This window comes from Podarcis gaigeae (assembly GCF_964106915.1).
Source record: "Podarcis gaigeae genome assembly, chromosome: 3".
In the NCBI taxonomy this organism is placed as follows: Eukaryota; Metazoa; Chordata; class Lepidosauria; order Squamata; family Lacertidae; genus Podarcis; species Podarcis gaigeae.
In genome coordinates, this window is record NC_139680.1 from 3739063 (window position 1) to 3757839 (window position 18777).

The 18777-nt window shown below is 43.6% G+C and overlaps 1 protein-coding gene and 1 long non-coding RNA gene across 2 annotated transcripts in view; both read right to left on the minus strand.

The window, feature by feature from the left end:
• LOC310841157 (uncharacterized protein) overlaps positions 1-18777 on the minus strand; it is a gene marked incomplete at its 5' end in the record, with an annotated part of 47759 nt that overhangs the window by 16853 nt on the left and 12129 nt on the right. Inside the window, 4 exons of the mRNA XM_083731747.1 lie at positions 1727-1831; positions 2267-2355; positions 3638-3732; positions 5092-5240. Of these exons, the coding sequence (XP_083587873.1) occupies positions 1727-1831; positions 2267-2355; positions 3638-3732; positions 5092-5240 (438 nt within the window). The remainder of the gene's footprint in view (positions 1-1726; positions 1832-2266; positions 2356-3637; positions 3733-5091; positions 5241-18777) is intronic.
• LOC310840717 lies at positions 7290-9647 on the minus strand. The gene is made up of 3 exons (XR_014562037.1): positions 9527-9647; positions 8595-8699; positions 7290-7382 (listed from the first exon to the last, which is right to left on the minus strand). It is a non-coding gene; the product is annotated as an uncharacterized lncRNA (long non-coding RNA).

The window sequence follows — 18777 nt, forward strand, 5'->3', positions numbered from 1 at the left end:
CTTTCCCATAGCCTCTTAAGTTTCCCCCTTGCCCATTTGTTCTTGAGGGTTATTGTGTGCCCTAGTACTTTGCATGTTTCATACTCCCAGGGAAGAAGGCTGATACCACTAGCTCCCTCCATGCATCTCTCAGATATTTTATTGGAGCTACAGGAATTCCCCTACCAGCCAGTTGTTAAACACCTACACTTTACCGGGATGCATACATACTGTACATGGTTACATGCACTACAAGTCATCCAATGGGGGCTGTGTGATGACAACCTTACATTTTTATGTATATAGGAAGAAAGGGAGCACACTTGGACAGTGAATGAAATAGTATGGACACAGAGGAAAGTGCTTAAACAAACACACTCCAGTATACAGTTAGATTGTCCTCCTCTGGCCAGTGTCAGGCTAGCAGCAGGTACAATAAGTTTGTTTGATTTATTCTGCTGACCTGGGAGCCCCTTACCTTCTTGAGTCCCTAGTGGGACTTGGATACAGACATGCCGTTGTTGCTAAGGGTGCTCAGCACCTGCTGCCATCTGATAAAATATCACCTTCATGTTTTGGCTTTCTAAATTTATAGATGCTTGGATTATCTTTCAAGTCAGTGAAGCCAGGGCTGAAGGCACTTCCCCAGACAGTGGTCACCCTATTTGATGCAAGTCTTAGGAACCCTCACCTGGATTTACCACGCCTCACTTCCAGCGGGTGGGCCAGAAGTATTTAGATTGCCCTATGCCCAAGCCAATCCTCTTTCATCTGTATTCAATAAAACTGTGGCCTGTTTTGACCGCCAAAACCAGTCTTATTTGTCTCTTATTTATATGGGTTGGGGAGCCCGATGCCTGGTCCCACAAGAGTCAGGGCCCCCCTCTTGTTTCTGGGCCCTTCTCTCTCCAACAACTCTAAATATACCTGCTTAGGGATCTTTCCTGTTTAGAGTAGCTGGCCCTCCAATATCTCACTGATGAAAATGGGTTACCAGTGTTATGCTCCCACAAAGGAACAAAATAAAACTAATGCCAACTCTTGTTTTTGTACTGCTTCACTGGGCTACAGCATCACACCAGAGAGACTTTTCTTGCCTGTTGCTGGGGGAACGTTCAATACAAATGAGGGTCCGCATGTGTGTGTATAAATACATAAATAATGTGATGTGAAGAAACTCATGACAAAGCCAAGAAAGCAAACATTTCCTCATCCTCTGTACTTTGGTTGCTACGTTCCACTCTTGGTACACAAGCCACTTCGCAGACCTTGATAAACTGCAACAAAATGCTCTGATCATGTGCAGTCTCACATTCTAAACTCAATCAACTCATCGATTTTTATTCTCTTCCTGGCTTGAGAATTTTCACCTGTGTTATGTCAGGGTGGGCCCAGGTGTAGCAGCTGCTTATGCTGCATTGATTTCATTTCGTTTGTCCGCCTTCCATTCACATTTAATCAGCCATACATTGTGTCCTTCTTGGGATCTTTTGCATCTCTGTGTCTGTTATTTTTCCTGCGACTGTAAGACCCTACTCCCAACTTCCATTCCTCCCCATCAGGCAAAAAGAAAGAATGAAAACATCCATGCATGCAAGACTTTTTATGAGTTTTCCGATTCAAAAACAAATCAACAAATTTCATTTGGATGGGATTTGTCAGAAGATGCTGGAGGATGAAAATTAAATGAGAATGCAGAGTTCAATGAAGATCACGTAGGGGACCCCCTATTTTATTTCAGTCTGACAATAGCAAGAAGCAGCACAGTCATTCGCAAGGCTGCCCTTGCACCCTTGCGATTGCACGGCCTCATCACAGTTGATGTACTTATTATCATGTTTGCAAGGATTGGCTGAAAATGAAAAAGGACAAGAACACATCAGAGTTAACAAAAGCAAAATGCCCCTGTGACTCAAATTCAAGAGATGCTTTCATTTTTAGTTGCTATAGTGGAGGTGATTTACAAGAAAAAGCCCCCCACTTAAAACATTATTTAGCAGTTGTTTTAATGAATGTAGGAACTGAATTAGTAATTAGTTTAGCAATCCTGGCTGTAACCCAGAATAAATTGGGCATGTTTGTAAGGGTGGATGTGCAGGTCACGAGAACATTTACATAGACATCCTGCAACCACCTACAGAATAAGGAAGGTTATGGGGTCTATAATCTTGTGCACATCTACTCAGGAATAAGCTTCCATCAAATTTACTGGAATCCATTCTTATTATGTGCTCTTTCTAAAGTACAAAAAGGCATTATGATAATATTTGAAGTTATTTCTACTCACTGCATAATCCATTGTCGCATGAGCCAGGGCAGTCCCCACAAGGTGATCCAGACTTATACGGGGTTTGAAGTGACCCTACTATGTTCCCTCTGGAATGATGAAAGTGAAAGAGTAAACAAGGATATATTTGACTAGAATGATCGTATAATCTCAGTAAATTATTTTCTTAATTAGAAAAGTTCTATTCCATTTATTTAATCAATGAACTTATAGCACAAATATTGTGCAATGTGAGGAGTAGGGCTGTGAACTGGTTTCAGCTAAAGCCTTCAGCCTGAATTGAATTAAGGTTAATTCAGGTAGACCTGGGCTTTGGATGAGTTGGGTGGAGACAGCACTGATAGGATCACCCTCCCAGAGTGTTTGGGCTGTCAGGAGAAGGGACATTGTGTGGGAAGAAGGAACTTTGGCCGCACTCCTCTTCCCAGCAGGGGAACACAGACAGGTGGTCAAACTGAGCAGGAGCGAACACTTCTGTGCCTGCGGTGCAGCTGCAGGAGTGGGGGGGGGGTGAGAGGAGGAGACACAGTATCTTCTTTGCCTCCCAAATATATGTTCAATTAGGCCTATTACTATGAGTTGTTCTATTCAAGTCCAGGAAAATGTAGACCGGCCAACTAACTCTTCAAATGACAAAATCCAGCACCTGGTGGGGCTTGAATGGCTGAGAGCAAGGCTAATTAGGTCTCTGGGTTGGTGGTTCCCACACCTGGTTTACAACAAGCTTAAAAAATTAGACTAAATGAGAACATTAATTTCTGAGGCACTGTGGCTCACTTAATGTTGAATATGCTGCAGGTGCATTGGTGGATGACAGAAGCCATGGGCACCAAGAGAGGAGAGCTGCAAGGAGTGGGAGCAGAGCCCTTTGCTTCCTTCAGCAACAATATGAAGGTAAGGTTACACTGGATTCACCAGTGCCCCAAACCGTAATGGGTGGTGAAATTAGGGAGGGCCTGTCACTGAATATTCACCAGAGGAGGAGTGAAAATCTCCAGCTGTTCAGAGGACCCAATAAATAAATAAAGTTTTCCATAGATTGCCAGAAAATTCTTTTCTGAGGTGTTTTGACTCGGCCCTTTTAAAAAAAATCCACTGTTGTTTCCTGATTTCCTGGCAAATGGCTCAAAGCTAATAGGAACGACCTGGCTGTTTTTGTTTTCTAGTTGGTTGGCAACCATTGAAATGCAGAGTTAATACATTACTAGTGTGTTGCCCATGCATCCTGTGGTTCTTAATGAAGTTGTTTCATTCTGTTTTTATAGTATAATGCCTTTTAATTTATGTTTTAAATGTGTTGCAAGTCCCTCAGAGACCTTGGGTAAGAAATGACTAAGAGGTTTAATGACGGACTGACTGAATGATACTTACGCAGGGCAGTACTGGCAAACGTAGTAGTATTTTAGGGAATTTTGAGGGCACTGGTTCATAGAGCAACCGACTTTGTAAGACCTGTACCAAACCACCTGTAGATATAAAAACATCCACACAAGAAAAACAGTTAGAATCTAACTGTTTTGAGCCAGGAAAACATTCATCTGACAATACCATTTAAACTCCCCCCCGCAAAAATAAATCAACCACCACTTTGTGTTGTGTATAATTAGGAGCACCTTGAAAAGGAGTACAATACTAAAGAAATAAACAATTTCCAGATAACAATTTCAATCATTTTCTTCAGGCAGTAGCTGCTCAGAAATAGCTCATTTGGTAGATCATGAGAGTCTTGATCTCAGGGTCGTGGATTCAAGCCTCACCTTGGGCAAAGGATTCCTGCATTGCAGGGAATTAGACCAGGGGCCAACTCACAAGAGACTGCGATCAACTCACAGAGTTAAAATCTGGCAGTGATCTACCCCCGTTTTTGGGGTTCAAGTCAAAGTTGTTGAGCTTTTTCTAGAAGAGCCAAAGTTGTTGAGCTTCTGGGGGGAGCAGTGATCATCTACCAGTGATCTAACACAAACATCCAGTGATCTACTGGTGGGTCACGATCTATCTGTTGGACATGCCTGGACTAGATGATCCCCACGGTCCCTTCCTACTCTACAGTTCTGTCAGTCTATATACAGCTGTGAATAGGAATGGCCTTATGGGTGCCTGAATAACCCACAGAAGGAAAAGTGTAGGAGAGAGAACGATGATCCAGTATCTGAACTTCCTGTGTGAAAACTATGAATAGGAATATGTGCGAGAGGCCGACCCTGTCCAAAGCGACCCACCAAACCAAAAGCAGTCTACCTGCCATGTGATGTGTCCCCTGTTGGGGGCACAAGAACCTTCCTTGGTTTCTTTATCTTTTCTTTTGCACAGTCCCTGTAGTGTGGTGGGAGAGCTGAAAATAATGCCAATGTATTTCACATCTGGCAACCAACACACCCTTTGGCTTCAGATAGTACATGGGTAGACTGTACAGGGCGCCTCTCAGGTGCTATGCTAAGGGAGGTGTTCATGGTGAGTTCCAGCACCTCTCTTTCCAGAAAAATAGCACTACTGCAGACGAGTCTAAAAAGCCCAGGACACAAATTTTCACAGCCCACCAGCAACTATGGTGGCTCATTTACCAGAACTAATGCATTTAGTGTTAATTCTGAAGTCTATAGTTGATTCTGACCAAATTAAGCCTCCTAGGAGCCACTATAGCTGCCAGAGGGCTATGAAAATTTGTATCCCAGACATTTTAGATTTGTCTAAATATGGATTTCTTTTTTCCAGCTCTCGTACCCCACTACAGGCAGCAGCAAGCCAAGATGCAAGTGGGCTGTCAGACATGGATTGACTAGTTGAACCATGCACTTGACAAAGATACAAAACGGTGTTTGAGTTACCTGGGTATAATGGCCAACTTTGGCTCCTGCAGGGACCGCTCCAACACCGTACTGGAAATCTTTCACTTCGTTGTACCACTCTTGAATTACTTTAGACCATGGCATAGGGCCACTTGACATGAGCAAATTTTCACCACATGTGAATCCATCTAGAAGTGGAGACGGTTAACATTAACAAAAGTCATGATTAGTGATTTGGGGAATTCTATAAACAAGGGGAGCTCTTCAATGCTTTGGAGAAACATGCTACAACCGGTAAAACTTGCTTATTCCAAGCAGGATTTGTCCCCCCCCCCCCGCAGATCTGTCTGCTTAAGTAAATCTGTATACATTTGTATGTACAACAATAGTTCCAAAGCAAAAGGTATAGTGTGCTCTCTCTCTCTTCATCCCCATAACAGAGTATTTCAACAATTCAAGAAAGGGAGTAAACAACTGAGCATATTCAAGCATAAGTGAAGGAGATTATTCCTATTATTTATTAAATATGTTAGTTGCTTTATCTTACCCACGACAACCTAAAGTGACTTCCAACCAGCCAACCAATCAGGCAGCCACACGGCTCCCACCCCACCATGACACTAGCTAAACCATAAAACCAAGAAGAAAAAGAAATACATTAAAAAATCCCACCCATTTCTAAAAGGCCATAGATAAAGGCCAATTATAGTTAAAGAGGTAGGGGTTGGGGAGTAGAAATGTTAACCATTATTAGTAGCAGTGCAGTATTCCTGTTATTATTAGCATTCCTGTTATTGTTTTTAAGTGTGTACAGGTAATAGCTTCTTGCTAAACACAATAAACCAAACTGACTGATAGCGCTAAGGTTTTAGAGGAAAGTTTTTGCCTGGCTCCTAAAGATATATAATGGTGGTTCCAGTTGAGCCTCTCTGCGTAGAGCAGTCCGCAAAATGGGGAGCCACTGCAAAAAAGGCCTAATCTCGAATTTACACCATCTAGACCTTTCATGGTGTGACACATGGAGAAGTGTCTCAAATGATGATCACAGGTATATAAAGAAAAATAAAGATATAGAGAAAAATATTAAAAAACTTGTGCAAAAGAGGCAATACTGTATAGCAGTTTACCAAGATAAGGGAAAAATGGCCGATCAAAAACCTCATAATCAAGAACAGCACAATATGAAAACACATTTGCCATCAGTTACTAAATAAGTTATATAAATCAACAGAGAGGCACAAAGTCCACTTCCCCTCTGAGAACCTGGAGTTGGTGGGTCAGTTTCTTTGATGTGGCCATAAATAATGCTTTAAAAAACCAGATCATAATAGAGTAGGTGGAAGCAGGGCTTTTTTCCAGCTGGAACTCAAGTGAGTCCCATTACCATTCTCAGAGAATGAGGGAGTATGCACCATTGGTGTAAAACAGTGGTGTCCAAACTTTTTTCAAAGAGGGCCAGTTTTGATGAAGTGAAGGGCCGTGAGGGCTGTCCAAAGGGCCGTCCAAAGTTGTTGAGGTTTTATTGGGATTCCCCCCCGAAATAAACTGCTACAGGGGCTGGATTAAACTGACCAGCGGGCCAGATTAGGCCCCCGAAACGGACTTTGGACACACGTGGTGTAAAGTGTGTGTACAGACAAACAGTGGAGGAGCATATGCCAGTGCTGCCCAGGGCGGGGCGCACTCCTGAGGGGTGCGGGGTGTGGAGGGTGCCTTCCCAGGCACAGGATAGCCACTCGGGCGCACCCTGCAGCCAAGGGTGGAGCGAGTCGCTAATGGCGGACATTCAGTGCGCAGCCTGCCTGCGACTCCCAAGTCTCCCTCGAGCTGTCGAAACAAAGGGGAAGGGAGAAATGACAATGGCAAAGCGGCGCAGCTCCCCCTTCCCCCTACGGCTCGGGTTAGGCTTGGGAGTTGCGGGCGGATGGCGTGCCAAATGTCCCCCCCCCTCAGCGAAGACACCACACCCAGGGTGGTCCGCCCCCACAACACACCCCTTCCTCCACTCCTGCAGACAAAGCTTAGCTGGTCAGAACTGAGTGTGGAATTCTGACCTCAAATTTTTGAAAGAACCAGAACATTCCACTGTTCCTCTTTTAGTGGCATTCCTCCAGTATTTTCAGTATTATCTGCAGAATGACAATAGCAGGGTTGCTGAAGAGTTAGTGAATGGTGACTAAATGTGGATTATATTTCAGATCTCTAAATTATTTCTACAATGCTTAGTGAAAGCTATACTTGCCAGCAGTTCTTTGTTCTTTTTGGCTGTGTTCATATTTACATCTACTCGCCCAGTTTCTGGCATTTGCTTCCGCAACACCACTCCATTCCTATAAGAAAAATATATGTATTAAACATGAGACTGGATGCAAAATGTAAAAATGGAGCGGCTCATATTTGTCTGATCATTCTCACCTTTCAGCTCTCTTAAAAAAACTTGCGTGTCATTTTAATGATAGTTATTCTCAGGCTATGTCATGGTTTGAATACATGAAGCAAAATCAAAGTGTGCAGTCTTTTCCCTCTTGGGCTTAGTATTACATCTGCCTGACTCATGTCAGTCATGGATAATGGCAACAGCCAGCTTTCAAACATGCTGAGTTAGGTGCTCTCAGATACTACCTGGGTGGTGCGCACGTTTTTGTTTTCTTCTTCCTGATCCATGCCAACCATACGTAACAGTAGTTACCAGGATCCGTAAACCCACTTCAAACCAAGGTTAAAATGCTGAATTAGGTGCTCTTAGCTACTACTTAGCTTCTGAGAAAAATGCATATTCATTGTCCATGTAGTGGACAATGAATGCTTTTAATTGTATATATGAAATAAATAACCCGGGAAGAATGGCAGATGAAGGTGATGGACTACATGGAACTGGCGGAAATGACTGGCAGAATCCGAGACCAGGGAGAAGAGTCAGTGGAGGAAGAGTGGAAGAAATTTAAAGACTATCTACAGAAACATTGTAAAATTAATGAATGTTAGAAGGATGTTGGAATGAAGCTATGTGGTTTTAGCAGAAATGTTATAAAGGTTTAGGAAAAAACAGACTGTTAATTGGTGAAAGGAGGGAAAGTTGATATATTATATTAAGATAAATTACAGGACAAAAATTGGAAAAGATGGAAAGGATTTGCTGAAATAGCTAACTGAGCTAGAATACAAAAAAGGGAGGTGTGAGGAGGTCAAGGAAACAAGCAAATGAAAGATAAGTTATGGGAAGGTTTGATGTGTTTTTTACTTGTTTCTATTTTTCTGCTTTTTTCTGTTTCTCCCCCCCCTTCTTATTGTGATGTGCTGTTTTGTTTTTGTTTAATATGGTGTTTTTATTTTTTTATTTTTGTAACTTTTAAAACTTTAATAAATATTATTTTCAAAAAAATAAAAAATAAGTTAATGTTATTGTGTATTTGGGTTTATAGTTGCAAATCATGTAGTAGCCACTAGGAAATATAAATCAATAAATAATAAAAGATATGTATAAACTAGCGCATGCAATTTTCTGCCAGCCAGAAAGCGTAGTAAACCTTTAAAACACTTACCATCTTCAGCATGTTGCTTGCTGGTGGCTGCACTCCTCTCCGCAGGGCATTGTGCTTGTCAAGAATTTCCTGTCGCTCACCTGGTCCAACCCCTTGTGCATGTGCCTAAAGTGAGAGAGAGAGTATTTTTTTTCTTGTATTTATTTATACGATTATATTTTTCATTACACCAATGTAATTTTAGCATACTTTCACTAAGAATCATGGACATGATTAAAAAGTGTGCACTTGCTTCTGTCAGGCTCTTCTGCCATAAATGAAACATCAGTTGTAAACTAAAATTGAAGGGATTTATTTTAAGCGTTCTGTGATGGTGTAGCTAACCTTTTTTTTTTTTTTTTTTTTTTTTGGTTTGGATTTGATATCAAAGCGGCTCACATTCTCCTTTCCCTTCCTCCCCCACAACAAACACTCTGTGAGGTGAGTGGGGCTGAGAGACTTCAGAGAAGTGTGACTGGCCCAAGGTCACCCAGCAGCTGCAGGTGGAGGAGCAGGGAATCGAACCCAGTTCACCAGATTATGAGTCTACCGCTCTTAACCACTACACCACACTGGCTCCATGGAGCAGATCAACAGGTCCTCCAGTTGGGTGATGCAGAGGCATCAAGATGTCTCTGGACTCCTATGGATAAATCCACTACTGAAAACTATGAGAAACTTAGCATTACCTTTAGTGGGATATGTAACTGGACCATCTTTCCATCATGTTTTAAGCTTAACCCAAGTTAATTGCATTTGTTTTTTCACTTCAGTGTGTTTATGGATGAAGCAGTCAAAAGCATTTTGGCTTATTAAAGTGAAGGTTTAGCTGGCCCAACTAAATCTTGTATTTGAAAATAATCCAGCTAACTTTAGTAACTTTTCATGTCCCACTGACTGAGACTGTTTAGCATCTCTCAGTATTGCTACACTACACAATGTAAAAAACTTACTCTTGAAGCAGGCTGTTGCAGCAGAGCAGCAAGACTCAGCAACACGATGAGCAGGATCATCTCTGAAAACAAAATAACACTGGAGAGATTATCTTAGAGTTTCTGTTTAGATAAAGAGCGTACTTATTGAAACATGGTGCCACTCTTCTGAGTAGTAGTTTACATTTCAAATTGCTCATGTGGCACCAGCTGAGAAGTAGATTTGTACCTCCTGGAATAGGAGTGCCGCAGGCAAGTGTCTCCTCCAGAGTCACCACTTTGCATCTGACTCCACCCCACTAAACTATTTTGCTTCTGTCTCTGGTTAGTGGACATAGTGGCTGCACTGAAAAACACCACCTGAGCCCTTCAAATTTCCTTTATTATGCAGCCATCCTTTCCTTTCTTTTCCCCTGCAGTTCACTGAATTGCCCCTCAATTTGCTCTGGAGGGGCTCCCATCACCCTGGAACAGATTCTGTGAGTAAGTATGGGGCTGCAGCAGGAGGAGAAGAAAGTGAACTCCCATTTTTTAAATCTGTTGTGCAACAGAAATCTCTTCCAGTACATGCTAAAATTCACAGGTGGTACTATCACAGGTTCTCAACTAGGTCCTTTTAGCCACACTGATATCGTGCTGGCAGCTGATTAATGGCTTGTTTCTGTGCACTGCTCTGGTTTCGGTGTTTCGTTGCACCAGAAGTGGCTTAGTCATGCTGCCCACCTGACCCAGAAAAACTGTCTGCGGACAAATGTCAGCTCCCTCGGCCTGTAAAGCGAGATGAGCACCACAACCCCAGAGTCATTTGTGACTGGATTTAACTTTAAGGGGCCCTTTACCTGTTACCTTATATCCTGGATGGATGTACTTGGCTATGAAGACTGCCTCTAGGGTGGAGCTTCTAAGAAGAGAAGAAGAAGAGTTTGGATTTGATATCCCGCTTTATCACTACCCTAAGGAGTCTCAAAGCGACTAACATTCTCCTTTCCCTTCCTCCCCCACAACAAACACTCTGTGAGGTGAGTGGGGCTGAGAGACTTCAAAGAAGTGTGACTGGCCCAAGGTCACCCAGCAGTTGCAGGTGGAGGAGCGGAGACGCGAACCCGGTTCCCCAGATTACAAGTCCACCGCTCCTAACCACTACACCACACTGGCTCTAAGCCATATTCCTTCCACTTCTCTTCACATCTATGGACACTGGACCACTCTACAGTAATGGTAAATTCACTCAGGTCACTTTTATGGCACTAGCACAATACTTAGAGAGTCCTCATCTTTGAGGGTGTGGAATTGTCCTCCCAGTTCTTGAACATCACATTGAGACTGCTTGGTGTTTACGGGTCTTCTAGCTCCTTCTGTTTTGTAGGAAGGAGTCTGACTTCAAAGTGTGTGATCTATGCTTTTCTGTGGTTTACCTCAGTGTGAGAGCCAGTGTGGTGTAATGGTTAAGAGTGGTAGTCTCGTAATCTGGTGAACCGGGTTCGCTTCCCCACTCCTCCACCTGCAGCTGCTGGGTGATCTTGGGCTAGTCACACTTCTCTGAAGTCTCTAAGCCCCACTCACCTCCCAGAGCGTTTGTTGTGGGGGAGAAAGGGAAAGGAGAATGTTAGCCGCTTTAAGACTCCTGAAGGGGAGTGAATGGTGGGATATCAAATCCAAACACTTCTTCTTCTTGGATAACCCATAAAGGGCACAACCTTGTGCCAAAATGGTGTGACTGTAGTTCATCTCTGGACCAGGGTGCCAGAATGCATAGGATCACAAATAGTAAAATAAAGTGGGAAATAGGGCACATGTTATGTGTTCACTAGCTGAACTCTTTTACTAGCTGAACCTCTTATGGAGAAGTATAGAAGGATAAGAATGAGTAGAATTGTCTTGAGGCAAAAAGAAAGGGAAACAAGGATATGTTTAAATGTGTGAAGGTGTAGCTATACTACGAATACAGTCCAATGCAGTTCACTTCCAAAAAGGTTTCCTTGATACTCATACCTACTGATAACAGGGTTACCGTACATCCGGAATTTCCCGGACATACCCGGGATCCAGCTGTCGGGAACAGTGCCTGGGAGCAAATCACTCAACAACTTTGCCCCCTCCCCCCACACAGCTCAACAACTTTGCCTAATAGAGCTCAACAGCTTTTGTGTCTGGATTTTCATGAAATATGGTAACCCTAGTATGTTTTATGAAATAAGTACATAAATAATAGAAATTTGATCAATAAGTTGTAACCTCCTGAGCTAACTTAAATTGTTTAACTCTGCTAATAAACTTCATATAGCAGATTATGGGATATAGCAGACTATGGTATAAAACTGGCACCCTCCCTCCCAAAATCTTACCTTTCTCCTTGTTTTTAGTAAGACTGGAATAACCTTCTTTGTAGATTTAAGGTGGTTCTGGATGTCACTGGATGATATTATGCTTATATACCACTCCTGTTTCCTTCTCTGCAGAATGACTCAATGTCCAACAGTAAATCACACAATTTTGACCAGGGAGAACTTTGGATTTCTCCTACGTTGTTTAAAAAAAGATTATTTCCTGAAATTGATTAATCATCTTCTATGCAACAACAAAGCATCTCTTATTAGTGAGCTCTTTCATGCCTGCCAACTTCTTATGAAGGATTGATGTCTGTGCTTGTTCTTTATCCTATGGTCAGCAAGGTTTACCTCACCTGTGGAGATCCCTCCGTGGGCCGGATTGTTTGTGTGTGTCCGTGTGTGAGCCCGCCCACGATTTCTGTTGCCTGTGCCTGCACAGACGCAGTTTTCGGCACTGCGGAAGCAAGTGCCCGTGCTGCACTGCACTGGTTTAGTGCAGCACGTGGGGACTCACCGAGCGGGTGGCTCAGTTTGGGGACAGCTCAGGGGCCGGTTAAACAACCCCCATGGGCCACCTGTAGCCCATGGGACTTAGGTTGCTGACCCCTGTCCTATGGCATCATTTCATCACCCATAGAGCTAAGCACATTTACTTAGAAGCAAGTCCCATTTCCCCCCAAAGCAGAATGTGTTTGCAGCTGCAGCCTAAGACTCTAAACCAACTGCAAACCATCATGAAGGGTTGAAGGCACTGAGTCATTACAGATTGCACAGATTGCAGTATGTGATCACAAGCTGTTTAGAAAACCCAATGTATCAACACCCCATTTCATTTGCATAGGTTACAAAAGTTAAGGGGTGTGGTTGAATCAGATAATTGGTGTGCCTGCCTTTACTCTTGATTTAGAAGATCTGAGGATTTTTAATGTTGGATGTGTTAACATTCACGGATAAAGTCTTTTTAGGTAGCATTGTATAATAATGGCTACCATTTCTTTTGATACAAAATTGTGTGCTTCCTATAACAGACAAATTTTCTTGAAAAGCTAAGAAAACTCTATAAAGAACCAGTGCTTTTTTCCTTAAAAAATGTTTAGGGGTACTCTCATTTTCCTACTCATATCAAAATAGTGCCCTTCAAAGAAGCCAAGCTTAAATTCACAAAATGTTTAGGGGTATGCATACCCCTGCACCCCTCCCCCTGGAAAAAGCACTGTTAATAACTAAATATGAACTGTTCTTTTCAGGGATGCAGATTAACCATAAAATTCTGCTGCTATCTGTAAAGGTTGCTAACAGCCTGGAATCACACATTTTTTCCAAGAGGAAATGAGACAATTAACGCATCAAATATTAGTGGTTTTCTGTCAAAATATGCTAAAACATTTGCCACAGGATTAATACAGAACTGCCAATTGAATCTCCCCTTCACCCACAATATGATTTGAAGACATTCTTTGTACTTGAAGGAGGAAGAGGAGGATGTGATTAGATCACAGCAGCATCATGATGGTGGGCAAATGTCATTTCATGTATTTTTTTCAGTACCTGAAAATTCAGTGTGGATACTAATCACTATGATGATGATGATGATGATGATGATGATGATGATTTTAAGTACTTTATTATGGTCATAGACCAGCATAAGCAAAACATCTAAATAAACAGCATAACAGTATGAATCTAAATGAATAATTATTAAATAAATCTGAGCAAGAACCGAATAAAGATTTAAACAAATACATAGAATACTTAATTAAGCAAAGATAATGGGTGTGTAAAAGTTTATAAGAAAAATTAAAAGATCAGTTTACAGTTATATGGGATGGGCTTCAGAAGTGCGGATCTAACAATATGGGCCTTCAGTTTAGGATTTAATTGTAGCATAGACCATTCTTCATTGAATAATCATTATTACCTGTGTGTCTAGAAAAATGTGCAATTCTTTACATTACCTCTTGACATGGTTTTCTTCTGAAATAATAATTGTCTCTATTCCCCAGCACTCCTATGACATGCAGAAATTAGTTTTATTGCCTATTTCCAGGCATAAATGTACGGTTTCAGTGCTAAGCACCAATTTGAGAGTAAACCACATTGAGCATAGAGGATCTTGCTTCTCAGTCACAAATGTCTGCATAGGTTGCAGTCCTGGGACTCTCCAGAGCAGTTTCTCCTATGTCTGTCTGATATTTCCTGGTCTGCAGTAGAACACAGGTGACACCACAGATTAAACTAGCTGGTTTGGTTGTTTCTTTAATGGCATCATTGGTCCCTGGTGCCTGCTAATTATATTGGAAGTAAAGCTCCCATTTGAGCCAATGGAAGCAGGTGTCAGTCACCCAGTCTGGATCAGGACTGTAGCAAGGGAAGGGTTAAGGCCCTCCTCCTGATAATAGTTGGACTCTGCCTGCTATTGACTACTTACACTATTTATGCACTGCTGAAGTGATAGGAAATGTTCTGGTCTCCCTCATTTGCTGATCCTTGGCAGCTTGTATCTCTTTATGCAGTGATGCCACACAGCTGATTTTTCCAGAGGTGATGTTGATGATGGCATACTAAGTGGCATTCCAGCATTCAGTGATTGCTTCTGTCCACTTAGCATCCTGACATAATTGCTGCACATATGTTCTGCTGCATGTGCTTCTGGAATCTGCTGAAGCAGAGTAGGGATTCATGGGAGCATGAGGATGTATCAGGAAAAGGAAAATACAGTGACTTATACTGTGTTACATGTCCTTTCTGGATTGTGGCAAGTCATAATGTTCAAAACTGAATGTTCCTATTCAAATGTTCTTCTAGAACAAGGGATGCCATGACTTTCTTTGTGCTGGAATTTTTTTTTTAAAAGCACTGAGCCAATAATATGTCATAATATGTTATCATATCTCACATATTATCTTAAGGTTTGGCCTCTCATTCTGGTTTTCTTACACAAGATGCATTGGTGTGGGAAATGGGTAGAAAATGGGAGCAGGCTCAAATACTTTGTCAGTGTGATGGAGTCATGGCTCTGGTTGGTGGTCTCATTGCCCATAGACCTTCATCCTTCCCTCCTTCAGAAGAATAACCCTGGCCACTGACAAGTGAGTGGGGAAATGGAGGTTACTGCACAGGTGAAGTACAATTGTGGCCTTGTGTGCATATTATATCCCTGGATGGGTGAGTATATGAACCAGCTCATTGTCCGTGAACTGGCCCATTGTGAACTGAGTCCACATAGTGGTGCATTGTGTTACTTTTGGCTATGACAGATATTAGCAATAAACTTTTCAGTGCAAATTAAGTTGTTCCCATAAATATGTTTCTAAGAAGGGCTCTTCCCAATGTTCTAGCATCTCAAAATCAGGGTTATTTAAGGTGATTTACACAACCACTTTCTCCAACATGAATTGATTATTTAAATGCATCTTATAGCAGATATCCATACGTATCCCAGTCTTGTGAGTGGTCCAGTCTTCAATACATGTCTTACCTGAAAGATTTTAGAACAGCTGTATTTGGAAAGTTAAACCAAGATCTCTTCTTTTCTTAGTGGGATTTCAGCTTGGATGAATATTTTCTAGCTTGCCCACCAGAGTGGCAACTCAGTTTGGGTGGAAAGTAGAAGAGAAGAAGAAGAGTTTGGATTTGATATCCCGCTTTATCATTACCCTAGGGAGTCTCAAAGCAGCTAACAATCTCCTTCCCTTCCTCCCCCACAACAAACACTCTGTAAGGTGAGTGAGGCGGAGAGACTTCAGAGAAGTGTGACTAGCCCAAGGTCATCCAGCAGCTGCATGTGGAGGAGCGGGGACGCAAACCCGGTTCACCAGATTACAAGTCTACTGCTCCTAACCACTACACCACACTAGTAATATGTTATAGAATGATTCTAAGCCTCTCACTCCCTCTGGGAACAAGTGGTCCTAGGGTCATATTGGCAGACCCACACTGGATTTAGAGTAAGGTTACTCTTGTCAGCACTGTTTACAGGGTTTTTGGGAGGGCACTTTGCACCTCTCTGGCTTCCTGGTATCTATTGTGACTCACAGGCGGCCAGAGCAGGCTGGAAGGGCAAAGTCAAGGCCCCTAAAGCCACAGCCAAGCACCACTTTCAATGCCCACCTTGTCTTCAGTTGAAGAAAGGCCTCGATGGTCAGCTAATTCAGGCTTGCTTTGGCAGGCTGGAGGATGCCGAGGCTGAGAAGGTGGCCCACGAAGAAGGCCAAGCCTATTGTCTATGGCCCTTGGATTCAGGGAAGCTGGCTTAGCATGGAATCTCCAACTCTGTTGACAAATGCCAAGGCTTGAGATGCTAGTCCAGCCTCTGATTCAGGTGTGGGTCCCTTCCCTGGAGAAGTTTCCCCTTTTCAGAAATGGGATTGACCTGTCTGTGGTCCCTAACCACATGGAGTTTTCCACATTGGGGGCCCAGCCAGTCTTCTGTGGTTGCTAGACAGACTTCACTGGCATTGTCCACCCCACGGAAAAGGGGGTGTCACAGTGACCACTTCTTTGCTCTGCCAGTTACCAGGCATGGAGGCTACTGGGACTTGATGCTCCAGTTCCCATCCCTGGACAACCTTCAGTAAGACCAACGGTCAGTGAATCTCTGGTTCCTCTGCTGGCTCTACCTTCCATTGAGTCATTGGACACACCTGCACATGGTGGAGCACTGAAGGGTGGGGCGATGGTCAGGAGTCAGTCAGGAGGAAGGGCATACCTTTTCAGGAAACAATGGCCTCTTGGGGCTTTCATCACCTAAAGAGAGAATTTGTAAAGGTGTTTTTGTGGACCCTTTCTCCTTTCTTGGAAGGGCGTATGGGCAGAAGGAGATGATGTGGACCTGATATTGGAATATCGTGTACAGAGCCTATTCTGAGTTTGTGGGCAGAGAATGGCTGGCATATGAAGAGGCTTTTTGTATTAGGGCTGCCTTTGAATGTTTCCTACTATGGCATAAGGAGGAGGTGGGGATGTGGGTGGCATTGTGGTCTAAACCACCGAGCCTCTTGGACTTGCTGATCAGAAGATTGGTGGTTCAAATCCCCGTAACGGGGTGAGCTCCTGTTGCTCTGTCCCAGCTCCTGCCAACCCACCAGTTCAAAAGCAGACAAGTGCAAATAGCTAAATAGGTACCGCTGTGGCGGGAAGCTAAACGGCGTTTCTGTGCGCTCTGGTTTCCATCACGGGGTTCCGTTGCACCAGAAGTGGTTTAGTCATGCTGGCCACATGACCCAGAAAAGCTGTCTGTGGACAAACACCGGTTCCCTCGGCCTGAAAGCAAGATGAGCGCTGCAACCCCATAATCGCCTTTGACTGGACTTAACCATCCAGGGGTCCTTTACCTTTTTTTTACCTTTAAGAAGGAGGTGGACCTATGGCTCACTCTTATCTGATCTGTAGGGACAGGACTGATAATGGCCATCTTCTGGCTAGGCAGGTTGCTCTTCCTTCACGTTCCCACAGGGTAGGAGGAGGGTTCAACCTTGTTTGCTTTGCTGGGAGTACAGTTAATGTGGTATCTGCTGAATCCCTGAAGGTTCATACCACTCAATTTCCCCAAATTAATCTGGACATCACAAATTCACAGAAACCTGCCCAGCGGTTGTTTGAAATCTGTGATGTTCTGATTGTGCGACCTAGCCACCGCCACCTCTTCCAGGGTGGCCGGAGCAGCCTCCATCATAGGCTCCTCCACCGCTGTGGCTGATATCTGCCGCGTCCATATTCACAGAAGCGGGTGCAACACATCCAAAAGCACACTTCTGGACATAGGTGTCTCACTTCTGGTCGCCGTGGCAAGGCTGAGTAGGCTGCAAGAAGTCTGAGGCCCAGCCACTGCGGCACTGGAGAAAGAGCCAGCAGAGCGAAGGGTTGCGGTGGTGGTGGTGGTGGGGGAGAGCATGTGGTTGGGGGGGGGAGCGGGAGAAAGAGTGTGTGGATGTTGCGCTTTCCCTCCCAAGCTCCATCTTGGCATGGGGGGTGGTGGTCCTCATCCCTTCATGACTTGTCCCTGAGAAAGGTTCTGCTAAGGTAGTTTCTGGGATTCCCAAGGTAAGATGCTGGGACCATCAAGCACTATTCCTGGGAAAGGGTCCCAGCTCAATCAGTGCAACAGCTTTGTGACATCTGATGGAAAATTACCCCTCTCCCCAAAGGCAGACACCCTATATCTTAAGGAAGGGTTTTTTAAAGTTTTGCATCCCCTGTGTTGGTCCATACTCCCCCCTTACTTTCACTTGTGATTCGAAGTTAATGGTGGGGAGGAAGTCCTTAGTGTCTCAGCCTTTGTTTTTGACAGATCACTGAATTGGATCAGAGTGGGCACATATCATGGTATATGGCCTAGTGTGGTATTCTAGGCAGATCACCAAGTGGCAAAGCCAAACATTGGGACCAGGCTGTGTCTTAGGCAGTGGGCTTCGGCTGGATTGCCATGGCATGCATTGGGACAGGTTGCTCCTGACCCTGTTCCAGCAAGGGTGTGTGTGCCCCCCATGCATGTTTTGGTTGCCCATCTGGGCTTGTGGGATCACCAGCCTCATAGAAGCAACATGCTTAAGTCCACTTGATGCATGAAGGGGTTAATGGCATAGAGTAAGCTGTCCTGTCAGGCTTAGCTAGGCCACTCCTCACCTTGGGAGGAGGAGAATTAAACCTATTGTTGTACCTCAGTCTATATGAGAAGCTCAGTGTGTAAGGAGGTCTGAGCTAGTTGCTCCAAGCACCGATCTGGTCTTCAATGCTATTTAACACCCATACGGTCACTATGCGTTTTTGGAGCTGTGCCTGGATGCAGTGGTGAACGAGGATCTATAAATTGACCTTGAATCCTGGAAAGATGGACTTAGCAATGTCACCTTAGCAACAAAAGAAACCTTAGAACACCCTTTGCTTCTCATCTCCCATTCCTGGTAATGTAACAACTAATATTTTTATTTTAAAACTGCGGAA